The 14,583-nt window shown below is 43.8% G+C and overlaps 1 protein-coding gene across 1 annotated transcript; it reads left to right on the top strand.

Moving 5' to 3' along the window:
- The first annotated feature begins 4,282 nt into the window (after positions 1–4,282).
- LOC121917187 (uncharacterized protein C3orf38 homolog) lies at positions 4,283–12,126 on the top strand. The gene is made up of 3 exons (XM_042442912.1): positions 4,283–4,630; positions 6,619–6,839; positions 9,166–12,126. Exons 1-3 carry the CDS (start codon positions 4,492–4,494, stop codon positions 9,754–9,756), a joined length of 951 nt encoding a protein of 316 aa, XP_042298846.1. The 5' UTR covers positions 4,283–4,491; the 3' UTR covers positions 9,757–12,126.
- The last annotated feature ends 2,457 nt before the right edge of the window (positions 12,127–14,583 follow it).

The raw sequence follows: 14,583 nt of genomic DNA, 5'->3' as shown, positions 1-14,583 counted from the left end.
GGTCACCTAGTGGGTTTCCAAGGCCAAGCTGGGATTTGAACCATGGTCTCCACAATCAGAGTCCAACACTGAAACCACTACACCACACTAGTCTCTGCTAGTATATGAGAACTGAGCAAAAAGGAAAAAAGAAAAAGCAGTAAGAACAGAAGAAACTATCAAGAGTACTAAAACAAAGAAAATCACGTATTCTCCTCTATCCCTCCACAGGACTAAGGAGACATAAAGCACTCGTTCCCAGAAAGAGAACCGAGAAAAGGAAACCAAGACTAGGAATTACAACAGATAATGTTCATCAATGCTTCTTACATAGGGTTGCCATAACTGAGGAGCTCCGAACCGGGACAAATGTAGGACAAGGCTTTAAAATGTAGGAACTTTTTTTTAAGGTCCTACATTTTAAAACCTTGTCCTCCTGCTCCTTCTCGGCTTGGGAGGAAGCCTCGGCCTCCTCTCAGGCTGGGAAGGATGCAAGGGCTGCTCCTCATCGCGGTGATCACCGCGGTGGGAAGCACCTCTTCCCAGCCCCCACTCCCTTCCCTGGCCTTGGTAGAGGCCGGGGAAGGAGGAGGAGAGCGCCCGCGATCGGCGCGATCGGCGCGATTCGCGGGCGGTCCCACTCCCTTCCCTGGCCTCTGTGGAAGCTTGGGGCCTCCATAGAGGCCGGGAAGGAGGGAGGAGAAGCGCCCGGATCGGTGCGATCGGCGCGATCGCGGGTGGCCCCCACGCCCATTCCCTGGCCTCTGTGGAGGCTTGGGCCTCCATGAGAGGCCGGGAGGGAGGGTGGAGAGCGCGCCGCGATCGGCGCGATCGTGGGTGGCCCGCCAGCTTCTCCTAAGCCCCAGAGGCCCTGGAGGACTGGCTCTGCGACCGCGGAGCCGCTTCCAGGGCCTCCGGAGGGGCCTGGGAGAGCTTCTCCCAAGCCCCAGAGGCCCTGGAAGAGTGCTCCGTGACCGCGGAGAGCGCTTCCAGGGCCTCCGGAGGGGCCTGGGAGAGCCTTCTCTCCCAAGCCCCAGCCTCCAGGCCCTCTCTGGAAGGGGGGTGTCCCGGGGGCGGGGCCAAACCGGGGCGGGACCATGTGGACCCGCCCCAAACCGGGAAAGTCCCGCCCCCAGGCGGGATATGGCAAGCCTATTCTTACACCATCTTAAGCTGGCATTACACTCACTGTGCAAGGGACCAGTACCATACTTGTGCCAATAGCTGCAGCTGTTTTATTCCCCCTGGCAGCCTGGCACTTGATAGCTTATGTCAGTTTGAATAGCACTGAATAGCACTGTTGCATACGGTAATGTGGATCACCACATTTTAGAAGAAAATGGAGGGGAAAAGGCTTTTCTCCCATTTTCTTTTCCAGTTTTTTTCTGGGCCTTCACATCTCCACATCTAGCATCTACCAATAAGCGGCATAAACCACGTTTGCGTAGTTTCCCAGTCTTGGCTGGCATTTCCTAAACCATACCGATAAATAAGGAGAAAAATTTCTAATGTTATTGTCTGAATGACCCTGAAATAAAACTAACATATTCAAAAGTGATTGTTAAGCATTTCATGGAACTATGAGAAAATGAGAAATAAATGAAATGAAACTTTCCTTTGTAAACCTAAAAGAAACGAACTAATCTTAAAAGCAAACAGAAGATTCAGTAGCACAAAAGATAAACAAACAACTCCCCTTTTAATAGTAAAGGCTGACCCCGGGTGGCCAACTCTGGGTATAGCTTTAGCAGCCACACAAATCCTCCTTGTTACCAATGAGTAGCAAATACCAGTTGCAAATATAAGTTTGGAAACTCTGGCACGTTATAGACCGCTGAAATCGGCGGCCTGCACTCGCCCTTTTCCCCGCCGGATCGGGGCCTCAGTGGCTAGAGCCGCTGAGGCCCCGATCCGCCGCTTTCCAGGCCACAGGGAAACGGCAAAAGGCCGCTTCCCCGAGGCCTGGAAAGGGGTGTCCTTGGGGCTTCAAGCCCCAAGGACACCCTGCAGCGGCGGGGAGGAGGAGAAAGGGGCTGCTTGGCTCCTCTGTGTCGCTGGGCGGAGCCATCTAAAAGCTGCGCCCAGCGACGTAAAGCTGGAAGGAGCTCCGAAACGGAGCTCCTTCTGGGGCCACATAAAGGGCACACTAGGCGACCTCGCGCGGCCCACTACAGCACAACAGTGCCGCCCCGTTTAGAGGCGGTGTGGTCGGGATGTAGTAATGGAGGCGGCCGTGTGGAACGGCCGCCGCCATTTTGTGCGTGCTCCGCGCATCCTAGGATTGGGGGCATCTGGAAAGGACGCCCCTTTGTAACCCTAGCATGCGCAGAGCGCGCACTTTTAGGCCCGTCTGTAACGGGCCTATATTTAGAAAGCAGACATCTTGGTTCTCCCAGAGGTTGATTTGCCTGCTCTAGCCTTTTGTCTGTCATTAAGCGTGACTGCCTCCCTTCATATCTTTCCAAGGCTTACTTCAGTCTACTTCAATACATCCTAAAGCCATTTTTCACCAACAATTTCATGCAGATAGCAAAAGAAACAAGGGCCTGATACAGACAGCCAAAATAAAGCTGCTTCGAGTCATTTTGGAGATATGGTGTTTCAATGATGCATGCGTCCTAAGAGTCTGGAAGCTTCACCAAAGCTGCACTCCAGTTCTTAGGAGTGGAGTGTGGCTTCGGTGCAGCTTCTGGACTCTTAGGACGCATGTATCACTGAAACACCATATCTCCAAAGTGACTCGAAGCAGCTTTATTTTGGCTGTCTGTATAGGGCCAAGGTCATTTTAAAAAGCTTCTTAACATCAGTTGCTGGGAGAATAATCAAAGGAGTGCTATTGTGCTCATCGTGTCTTGTCCTTTTTGATTTACACAGGTCTTAAGAAAAAAGAGTGCTGGACGAAACAGGCCTATACCTGGAATGACCCTTAGCCTTATAGTACAATAACCTAAAGGTTAACAAAACTATTATGGCAGGTAAACTTTGGCAGCAAGGTACAAGTCCTTATCCTGTTGGCAGGGTTGTGTTTGTGTATATCAATGGAGAAAACAATGTAAATAATGTCAAATGGGAAGCATAAAGTCATATTTGCTATAGATGAAGTGAACACTAAAGCTTTCACGCAATGCTTTCTGGGAGCACAGAAAGATGGGAAAGGGGCGTCTTTTAGTTTTAGGAGCGGATCAAAGATGCCCAGCTCCTCCTTCCCTTTGAACTGTAACCAAAGAGAGCGCAGGGGCGCCTTAGGTTGTATCCACACTGCAGAAATAATCCAGGTTGATGCTGCTTTAACCGCCACAGCTCACTGCTACGCCAATTCTGGGAACTGTAGGTCCCAGACACACTGCAGAATCAGCCCACTTTGAGACCGCTTTAACTGCCCTGGGTCTCTGCTAGGGAATCCTGGGAACTGTATTTTTTTTCCTGAGACATTTAGCCATCTGTTGTGGCACAAGACACTACAGTACAGTCCCCTGGACTCCCTAGCATTGAGGCAGGGCAGTTATTGTTTCTGCAGTGTGTTTTGGGACCTGTAGTTTGTGGTGGCGCCAGACCTCTCTGAAACAGAAGGCTTTAAATGTCTATTACAAAACTACAATTCCCAGAATTCCATAGCACTGAGCTGCGGCTGTTAAAAAAAGGGAATGTCAAACCGGAGGGTGACTAAAATGGTGAAGGGTCTGGAAACTATGCCCTATGAGGACGACTTAGGGAGCTGGGGATGTTCAGCCTGGAGAAGAGAAGGTTCAGAGGTGATAGGACAGAGCCCTGTTTAAATCCTTGAAGGGATGTCATACTGAGGAGGGAACAAGCTTGTTTTCTGCTGCTCCAGAAAACAGGACCCAGAACAATGGATGCAAGCTGCAGGAAAAGAGATTCCGCCTCAACATTAGAGGAACTTCCTGAGAGTAAGGGCTGTTCGACAGTGGAACACACTCCTTCCTCGGAGTGTAGTGGATTCTCCTTCCTTGGAGGTCTTAAGCAGAGGCTGGATGGCCATCTGTCAATGAGGATGCTTTGACTGAGAGTTCCTGCATGGCAGAATGGGGCTGGACTGGATGGCCCTAGTGGTCTCTTCCTAGTGGTCTCTTCCAACTCTACCATTCTATGATCATAGGTGCAGTTTTAGGAACTCTGCGGAACTATACAGCTCGGTCCCCTGTTTCCTAGCCGGACCTTTGTCCAGACGTACTCCTCGCGCGCGGTGGCGAACGAGGGAGCGGTAAACGTTCTGGGCGGAAGTGAAGGGGAAGGCTCTGACAATTGCGCGGAGAAAACCGGAAGTAGCGTCGCACGCGCGCTTTCTCTTTTTCTGTGTCGTCGCGCCTTGCTCGGTTGCCAAGGTTTCCAGTGGCTGCGCGCGGGGGGGGGGGGCGGGGCCCAAGGGGGCGAGGCTTCCCGTCCGGCGCCGGAAGTACCAGCCGCCGAGGAAGAAGCAGCGGAAGAACGCCGCCCTCCATCTCCTCCTCCATCGTCTCCATCGGTGTCGCCACCGCCGCCGCCGCCGCTGCCATGGCGTCTGCCTGGGCGGGGATGAACGAGCGCGAGCGGGAGGGCTGCCGGGAGCTCCTGGAGCTGCTTCACACCGCCGACCTGCTCGCTCTCACCGACACGGTCACCAACCGCCTCGTCGAGCCCGGCAACAGGAACGGTGAGAGAGCGGAGCAGAGGAATGGAGGCCCTGCAGCAGAGCCCCAGCTCAAGCCACCGGGTCACACTCTCTCAGCCTCAGGGGAGGAGGCAGGCCTGTGTGTGTGTGTGTGTGTATAGATATAGATAGCTGGATAGATATAGATGTGTACACATACATGTATATTCAGATAGATATATAGATAAATAGATGGATAGATAGGTATGGATACACACACACATACATATGTTCAGACTGGACAGTTGCAATTGACAGCACAACCACACACCTCACAAAGACACAACAAAACTAATCTCATATATAGTTAAAACACAAATGCTGCACACAGAGTACGCCCTTCCTTCCTTCTTCTCTGGAGGCTTTTCTTGCAAATCGTTCCCCTTTTGACATTCTCCTTTGCATCAAACAGTTCCATATATTCCAGGGTTGTTGTTGTTTTAAAAATCTCCTTTGAATGAAGCTTTTGGATGCAGCGCTTGGGGTGTTGAACTGTGACTCCAGAGAGCAGGGTTCGAGTCCTGGCTCAGCCATGAAAACACACTTTCCCAGCCTCGGGAAGGCAGTCCTTTCGGATGTGTTGGTGGTTGGTGCATATATATATATATATATACAGTATATATATATATATGTAGATATATAGAGAGAGAGATACTCACGCATAGTCAGGCTTCACCCTTACAATTGGCAACACAGTCACACACCTCACAAATAAACACAAAACAAAACCAATCTCATATAGATAGCCACAGAGTCACACTCTCAGCCTCAGGCAAAGACACACCTTCTTTTGAATGTGGTTTGTGTGTGTGTGTGTGTCTGTGTGTGATGTAGATAAGGTAGATATAGATATGTACACACACGTATATTCAGACTTCACAGTTACAGTTGACAGCGCAGTCACATACTTCGCAAACAAAAACAAACACCCTTTTGGATGCAGTGGCTGGAATGGCAGACTATGACTCCGGAGAGCAGGGTTTGAGTCCCAGCTCTGCCATAGACACCCCACTGAGTCACACTCTCTCGGCCTCAGGAGAAGGCAGTCCTCCTTTTAGATGTGGCGGGTTGGTTTTGTTTTGTTTTTGTGTAAAAAAACACATCTAAATATGTTCAGACTTCACAGTTGACTGCTGGAATTCTGTTCTCTGGCATTGTTTTACTTTGCTTCATTCTTTACATCCTTTGTTACATGCCCCTAAATTTTACCCTCAATTTATCCACAGGCCATATCAAAGTCCATCATTTTGGCCCCCAAATCTGCCCTTGATTTATACATGAAGTTGACTGATAGTCGAGGATATATGGTAATGATCCTTAGAGGGGAAAGGCCAATTAGCTCTTGATTGAAAACCCAGTTAAGGGTTTTCCTGGGATATGTGTCATTGACTGTAAACAGCATCTGGAATACCTTCTCATCAGAAACCATGAGACATGGGTCTGTGGTACACAGTGGGAAAAGAGGTTCTCTGTATGTCTTTAGTAGGACAAATGCCACTGGATTTCATTCCAGAGTTACTAAACCATTCAAGCCAGAATCCCTATAATCATTTTTTACTTCCTCCTGTATTGAGATAACCCTGTACTGCCTGTTAAAACTCACTTTAGATTAAGCTAGGGCAGTAGTGGCAAATGATAATAATCAAAAAATGTTCTTTGAGGTTTTTCAAATGAATTACATATACAGTCAGCCCTCCATATCCACAGATTTTTTTATCCACAGATTCAAGCATCTACAGTTTCAAATTATTTTAAAAGTATTTAAGTTCCAAAAACCAAACCTTGCGTTTGCCATTTTATATAAGGGATACCATTTTACTATGCCTTTGTATTTAATGGGACTTGAACATCCACGGATTTTGGTATCAACGGGGGTCCTGGAACCAAATTCCAGTGTATCCCAAGTGCCCAGTGTACACTCAAGGAAATGGCAAATTCTCCTGTGTAATGTTGAGTTCAAGCAACGTTTCTCTTTCTGACTTCATTTTCAGAAGCCATACATGCCATCTTACTATACAGCCAAAGTGCCGAAGAGCTGCTGAAGAGAAAGAAAGTATTTCGAGAGGTAATCTTCAAGTACTTGGCAACAAAAGGAGTTGTAGTGCCTCCTTCTTCTGAAAAACACCAACTTGTTAGTCGTGCAAAACAGTACTGGTGCGGACAGCTGAAAAATTGTGACTCGGATGAAAAATATTCTGAGCCCAACGTAGAGGTAAGACTTAACTGTTTCATGGTACTTTGACATCCAAAAGATTATTTCTTTTTACAATTATAGTTGCTTTTTCACATATTAAATTAACTGTTCAAATTGTTCTGCTTCTGACATATTCTTCAATTAGAAGCGTGTCATGTAGCATTTTTGTACAACAGAACCACAAGACTGTAAAAATATGCCTTCCTGTCTGTCTCTCTCACATTCTTAATGCAGTGGTCCCTTGCCTTATGCGGGGATCCGTTCCCCGTTTGCAGTGTGGTGCATGCGCCATTTAGGAAATGGTGCGGGGCTTTCAGCATAAGCTGAAAGCCACGTAAAAGGCGCCCGCATATGATGCGACGCACTGTACTTTGGATATGGTAGAATGGTTCATTTCTAAATAAGGCAGAAGTTTCTGTGAGTGATTTTTGTGGGAACCTGACAGATACTGGGAATTGTTAGAGCTCTTGAATCCCGCTGCTGCCTCCATGTGAGGGTTCTTGAATTCCCCTCTTGCTTCTGCCTGCATTGGATGGGAGCCCTTGAGACCACCTAGATGAACTGAGCTGCCACATCTACTGATTTGACTCTCCCTGCTTGAAGGCACACAACAACAACAACAACAATTTCCCTAGTAACTCAAGGAAGTTACTTACTTTAGGGGTTACTTTCCATCTCCAACATTGCACAGACTTCTTTCTCCCAAACCTGCTGAGGAAGTAAACCTAGTAAAAGGTACATGAAGGCATGTGAGAGATGGAGAATTACTTTTAAAGAAAATGCATTGGTCTAAGCAACAAATCTCCATTAGCAAAAGGTATCTTTCTTTGTGAAGAGCCACCTAAGCAAACGTAGCAGTTACAAATTACAGAACAGATTGTATCATTTCAATCAAGTCGGTAAAATAAAAGTCTCTGATGTGACTAACTGATACATTCTCTGTTATACTTACAGATCAAATGGGATTTGTAGTCCTTGGGTGTTTTGGGAGGTGGTAGCTCAAAGTGAACACTTCCCCAGATGGAACAGGAGTGCTTTCCTCCTACCACCCCCATGCTTCCCTTTGTTAGACTTTTTCCGCCTCATGGTCACTTGAAGTGTTTTATAGCCTGTGCTGAAAAAGGCTTGCACTTCTGTCCAACTGGCCATCTCACTGGACTCTCTCACTACTGCTGTGAGGCTGAACCCAGTTAAAATGCAACTTAATCTCATCACATCATTTGTTACCTGGAAAGAAGGCTGCTGGTGCTGCCTAGATAAGGGGAAAACTCAATATCACAGGAGGCCTGTGAAAATATAGATTTAGTCTTTAGAAAAGTAATCTGGGTGTTCTCTCAGCTATGGAAAAATTAAGTTGATCTCAGTCAGCTGTCTATACAGTTTCTTTTTAGTTGTCTAGCAAATGGAAATTCTTTTTCCAGTGCATCTGGAATTTAATAAATCTGATTCCTTGGAGCAGAGGGAGTCCTAAAGTGCCTGCTCTCCTTTTTTGGACAGGAAAGGAGTATTAGGGTAAAAAAAAGGAAGTTATCTGGAGCAGAAGTCTGTTCTTGTTGAAATTATGAGAGAATTAACAAAAAGGTAAAACTACTTACACCAAATAAAATAGTAAACTAATTATTCCAGTCTGGAGCATGGGATTGGACTGGATGACTGTTGTGATCTCTTCAGACTCTCTGATTCTGTGATTCTAATATTATTCAAGTAAATGAAAAAATATTTTTTCCTAGCACACTCATAGTACTAATCAGCAACTCATTATTACTGCGCTGAGTAGACAGTAATGAAAGGTTTCAGGAGTCACATACAGCTGTGTATCATGTTCCTTGAACAACAACCCCCCCCCCCCCCGCGGCATACTTCAAAATTAAAAGGACATTTTTTCATAAAGTTAACTTTTTTTAACTTTGTTTTTGGGAATTATCTTTTGGAGAATTTTTAATATCTTTTGTAATGGGTTTTGTTGATGTCAAAAGAGGCAATATTGACACATTTGGAAAACTGAACACTTTTTTGTATTCTTAGCACATTTAGGTACATCACTCAATCTAGCTGTGCATTATCCCATTCTTCAGAGATCACACCTGTTTTACTTGGCATCCCATGTTTGGTGTATTTCAAGGATCTTAACAATATGTGCTGCGCTCTATGGAAAAGCACCTACCAATATCTTTTTTCTACTTAAAAATCTCTCCTGGGTATGGGGCGGCGGTAGGTCTAGGGTTTGATTTTTAACTCTATTGTAATTGATGTATTTTATTGTTGTAACCCACCCGGATTCTTCGTGATTGGGCGGGCTATAAATAAATCTTTATTATTATATTATTATTACTTTGTTTTGCAGCAGCCTCAAGGAGAAGGAAAACAAGGAGATAAAGAAGAACCTGACAAGGAGTGCTACAGTCTGGGAGAGGAGTTTTGTCAATGGTTCTTTGAAATTCTGAACTCTCAGAACCCATTGATTGGACAATCACAAGATGAATGGGGACCACAACACTTTTGGGATGACGCAGTACTAAAGTTTTGTTACAATACTTCAGAACAAAACATAGAAGAGTACTTGGGTGCAGAATTAGTGAGCCTTCGCTTATTGTCCTTGGTGAGAGAAGAATACCTTTTTCTGAACCCCAATTTGAATGCTGGTGGCCTGAGGTGCGCAGTTTCACAACATGGGTTAGTTGTGGTGGCAGTAGCTGGCACCGTTCATAGAAACACTTGCTGTTTAGGAGTGTTTGAACAAATCTTCGGACTCATCCGCTGCCCATTTAGGGAAAATACATGGAAAATCAAGTTTGTGAATCTAAAGATTGTTGGTCAGAATGCCATGGAACCTGGGACTGAAATAGAAAGACCTTGCATAAAATATGAGCAAGAGGAACTCCAGGAATTCTATGTGCCCAAGGATGTTGCCTTGATTGAACCTAAAAAATTCTGAGCACTTTGTTTGCAAAACTGAAGGAGGAAAGTTTGTGTCCCTTTGAAAATACAGCACATGAGCAAACTTGAGCATTCAAATAAGTTGTTTGCTTGTGTTTCTTGAGTCAGATTTTCTGACTGGGTGACAAAGTAAAAGAATTTCCTAAATTAGGGAGTTGCAGCTGATGATTGGTGAACTGGCTTGTTCTGTCATATTGTTTCCTAGTCCAAATGTAAGAAATGAGGAAAGGCCAGGGAATGCTCAAATTCTCTTCATTTAGCCACACATTTTTTCTCTTGACCTTATTTCCCTCACTGTTGAGAGACTAGGGGCTAGATGGAAATAAGCAAACCCAAATGAGAAAGATGAACAACTGAAGAAGAAACATTTTGCTAACTTCTGGCTCTCTTCGTTGGACTGGGAGGAATTTGAGATTTGAAGGGAGAGGCCTCTACTTCAGAGGTGGGCAATTTATGGCACTTTAGATGCTAATGCATTGCAACTTCATCCACTCTGGGGTTTTCACGTTGAAAACTGAAGTGGGCTACTTTGATGGTTATTTAAAAGAAAGAATTTCACCAGGTATGTTTGGTAACATATCCAGGTAAGAAGCAGCATCTGCAGAAATTACTCTCTTCTACACAACCATTAAAGGTACAGGAGCCATCCTCAGCTTTCACCCTGGCCACCCTAATCCAACCCAGGCAACATAGTCAGTGGTGAAGGAGAATATAATGTCTTAAGGACCATGCTTTGCCAACCCTGGGCCTATAGAAATGCAAGACTATCTTTTGCCAAAGACTACATATGTCTTAGTGATGAGTTTGGTGGAGGCATTTTCTCATATAGTATGTCCTCCACTGTAAAGACCTTTTAGTGTAGCAAACCACACTATTAGTCCAGTACTATTAGTTAGGAATGGTTTCTGTTGCCTTTTTTGATATGTACATGTCACTTAGAATTTTTTGTTTTTTTTTTTTAAAATTAAGCTGTAATTAAAACGGACATTGATCCCAGTATAGTTACTATTTACTTAATTTATTTAAAAGATTACTTTAAAAGGTTATTCTAAATTTTTCACAGATCCTAAATCTCAGGGTGGAAGAAAACAATTTAATTTATAGATTGGTTTTTATTATATTAGTGACTCTGTTAGATAGTCACAGCCTTTAAGAACTTCTTTGATCCTCTGTTTAAAGTTATAACTTTAAACATAAAGGAAGTGTGACAAGCTCTGAAACAGATTGATTTCACTTCTACTGTGACCCATGTTGAAATTATGGATCTTCCATGTTTTACTTGTTCAATACAGTTGCTGCTTTATGCGACTATTCACACATGCATCTCCCACTATTTGACTAAAAAAGTGAAACTGGGGGAAAGGGAATATTATTTGGGCCAGCTATGTCATTAAACATCTCAGTAATTTCTAATTTTTTTCTTAATGCTTGAGGTTATTGTGGATAAAACAGTTTTAGGATTACATTCTTTTTTCCCTTTCAGTTAACGATAAACCTTTAAAGCTATGATTCACCTTAATTTTATTATTCCCTAAATGTAAGCAACATTTGAAAGTCCAGATGTTATTGAAATGTTGAGCTCTGTTTTTTGAAATTATACATCAAAGAGCAGGCCCTATTTATTTCTTTGTCAGAAAAAGAACTACCATATATACTTGAGCATAAGTTGAAAAATTTATGCCCAGAAATTGACCCTAAAATCTGGGGTCAAATTATATACGGGTCAATACAGTCACCATGGGTTAAGATTGACTGCAGGGCAGTTAACAACAACTACAAACAGTAATATTGCTTTAAAAAGCAGCCCTGATGCCCCACTCTCCATGCCTCTGCAGTGATTGTTGAAAGAGGTGTGTGTGGTGATTCCCTTCTCAATCTGATCTCCAAACCTTTGGATTTCCCCATTTTCTCTCCACCTGCAGCCTGATCTCCAAACCTTTCTTTCCTTCTCCTCCTCCTTTCATTTTCCCATTTTCCCTCCACTTGCAACCCAATCTTACAACCTTTGCTTCTCATTCTCTTCTTTCTCCTTACATTTTCCCTCTACTTGAAACCCGATCTGAAAAGCCATGATTTGGACCCTAAAACCTTCCCTCGACATATGCATGAGGTCAATTTGTACACAAGTATATATGGTAATTGCCAAACAAAAATGGCAGTATTCTTAAACCAAAACAAAAAGGTAAAACATACATATAGTTGAAAGAATTAAAGCAAAAGAAGATGGATATGTTTTATTTCATGAACAAGTTGGATGAGGTCAATGTATTCATAATTATACTTTGCTGTTTTTACATAATCTTGACAGCCATAGTTGTCAACCTCTGGTCTAAATGATGTTGATTTATTAAAGTATGCATTTCAGTAATTTCTGTCATTTTCATATACCTGTGCAAGGAAATTTTATCATGGCTGAATCTTTATATGAGATGGTTGAAGTATGATATGGACAACTGCATGTACATCTCAAAGCTTACCTCACATCTAGACTCCCTTAGTATTTCTATAGACCTTCAGAGAGTTCAGAGAGAGTACACAGCCTTTCTGTAATCCTAACAAAACTTTTTATAAAATAGGCCAGAATTATCTAAGTGAGGACAGGGCTAAGGCTGAGAGGAGGTAGCTTTAAGAAAGCCACTGAGAAATTAATAACAGAGGTGATACTGAAAATATAGCAATCCTATTTCACAGCTCTATCACCAGCATCATTCTAATAAACTCATAACTCAGTTTAATATTTCTAACTTCTGATACAAAAATTCAGAAAAATGTCAGCAGAATATTTGGCAGCAGCACATCAAGCAGGGCCATCAAAACAGCTAGAGGGGGTTCGACAATACTTTGCACACCCTTCTTTTTGAATAGGAAGAACCAAATCTGTAATCATTAAGTGGAAAGTTTATCACTTCTGTATAGAAAGCTACACCTATGAAGCTTTATAACATGGTTCTGTAATAATATTTGTGGAATGTGTTAGTTCCAGTTTCACCAGAAAGGGACATAAGATTACTTTCAACCAGTGGGAGAAATAGCTGATCATTCAAAGTGCAAAATGCAAGAATAATGCAGCTATAAATGTACAGCAGCGGGCGAAACAGACCGCCCAAAAAGGGTGGATTGGGGCTGCCCTGGAGCCACTCTTCCATGAGCCACGTCAGACAGATGCACGCAGCCCCAATCTGCCTAGCTGCTGCGGTTCCAGACGGTGCTCCGAAAAGGAGCAGCCCTTGTCAGAGCAGCTTTTTCTGGGTTAGGGCGGCTTCCACAAGCGCGTCAAGTATTATGCCTGTCTGTTTTGCCCCATAACACTTTTTTTTTGCTCACTTTAACTATTTTTCTCTCCTGTGGTGAAGATTTATAATGAAGCTAGTAGTAACTGCAGGTAAGCACGTCTCATTTTTGAAGTATGTATGCTTGTACATAAAATTACACACAAACACATTTTGATTTCGATGTTGTTTCCAAACCTGCATAAATGTACCTGGGAATAAATCCCATGAGCCTAATAGGGTATATGAGTTAGAATAGTAATTATGTGAAATAGTATTTTTTATGGTAAGACATAGGACAAACTTTTTATTATACCTCGATTAGAATCTGATAGACCATCAGTGAATACCAGGTAGTGGTAGGCTATATTTTAGAAGAAGGAACTGGCAAAACTGCCTTTGAGCATTCCTAACTTGAGAAAATCCTATGAAATTCATAGGACAGAAGAAGCTGCTCTAGATAAGCTATTCCTTGTTTTGACCTATATCAGCCATCGGCTCTGACCAGTGTTGTGGAATGCTGGAAGGTGGAAACCAAAACATTGGAGAGAATGATTTGTAAAACATGGATAATTTGTGGGATTTCTGTATGATTTCAATTACAATGATTATTGTCATCCAAATGATGTGTGTTGTACTTCCCCTTACAAAATCACAAAGCACAACTACTTTGCTAATATTTTACAGTGGGCACTTTACATTATTACATGTGCATTATGGACTGTTTATCCTAATGAGCTCTCAAGACAAAAGAAGGACAAGATTGGAAGACGGGTGCCTTTGGATCAATTGTCATATAGGTGGCATAAAGAAGAGTTTCTGCTGCTGGGTTACTTTCTCTGGGTTCTAATGCTGCATCATTGGAGCAAGTGACCACAGCCTGTAGCCTGATGTGCACAGTAAACACAAGTTTTGAAGAAGCCTTTGTAAGGCTTGTTGCCACCACCACCACTGGTAAGTGCAGGGTAATCATACTTTCTTGTAGTTTTCTTAGAATCATAAAATCAGAGTTGGAAGAGACCACAAGGGCTATCCAGTGCAGTCCCCTCTGGAAACTTGATGAGAATGTGAGGCAAGTTCTGTCTGCAACAACGCCATCAGTGTCTCTGTTGGCTGATGATGTGTGGGAGTCTGTTTTCTTCCTTGGAATCCCAAAATTGGGTGCAAAGAGAGATAATGGTTCTATTTCTTTCCTTGCAATGTATATATTAGTCATATAAGTGTGGTACAGACTGTGTAAATGCACTGTGCTGGCGCTGGTTTTAGGGTTATGGACCGTGCTGCAACTGCACGGTCCTTAACCCTAGCATGGCGCCATTATGACAAGCGACGCGGTGTCCACACGTTACATGTTGCTTACGTAACGAGTGCGCCATTGGCGCACTCATTACATCCGCTGAGCAGCACAATAAGAACCCATTTTTTTCTGAGCTCTTTTTACTCCGGATGGACACCGTGCAGTCTGGCGGTTGTGGCGTCCCTCTGGAGGGAAAAAGGCTGCCGGCAGGCCACCCTTGGGGACGGTCTGTCCTGTGCCATAGTGAAGAAATCCTCAG

The sequence above is a fragment of the Sceloporus undulatus genome, unplaced genomic scaffold (assembly GCF_019175285.1).
Source record: "Sceloporus undulatus isolate JIND9_A2432 ecotype Alabama unplaced genomic scaffold, SceUnd_v1.1 scaffold_12, whole genome shotgun sequence".
NCBI classification, from domain to species: Eukaryota; Metazoa; Chordata; class Lepidosauria; order Squamata; family Phrynosomatidae; genus Sceloporus; species Sceloporus undulatus.
Note: the sequence above shows the minus strand (reverse complement) of the source record. Positions and strands in the feature narration are given on the sequence as shown.

Excerpts from the sequence above, each read along its gene's own strand:
- LOC121917187 (XM_042442912.1), top strand. The coding sequence starts at position 4,492 with ATGGCGTCTGCCTGGGCGGGGATGAACGAGCGCGAGCGGGAGGGCTGC. Across the intron at positions 4,631-6,618 it reads CGAGCCCGGCAACAGGAACG|AAGCCATACATGCCATCTTA; the intron begins GTGAGAGAGCGG and ends CTTCATTTTCAG. Across the intron at positions 6,840-9,165 it reads ATTCTGAGCCCAACGTAGAG|CAGCCTCAAGGAGAAGGAAA; the intron begins GTAAGACTTAAC and ends TTTGTTTTGCAG.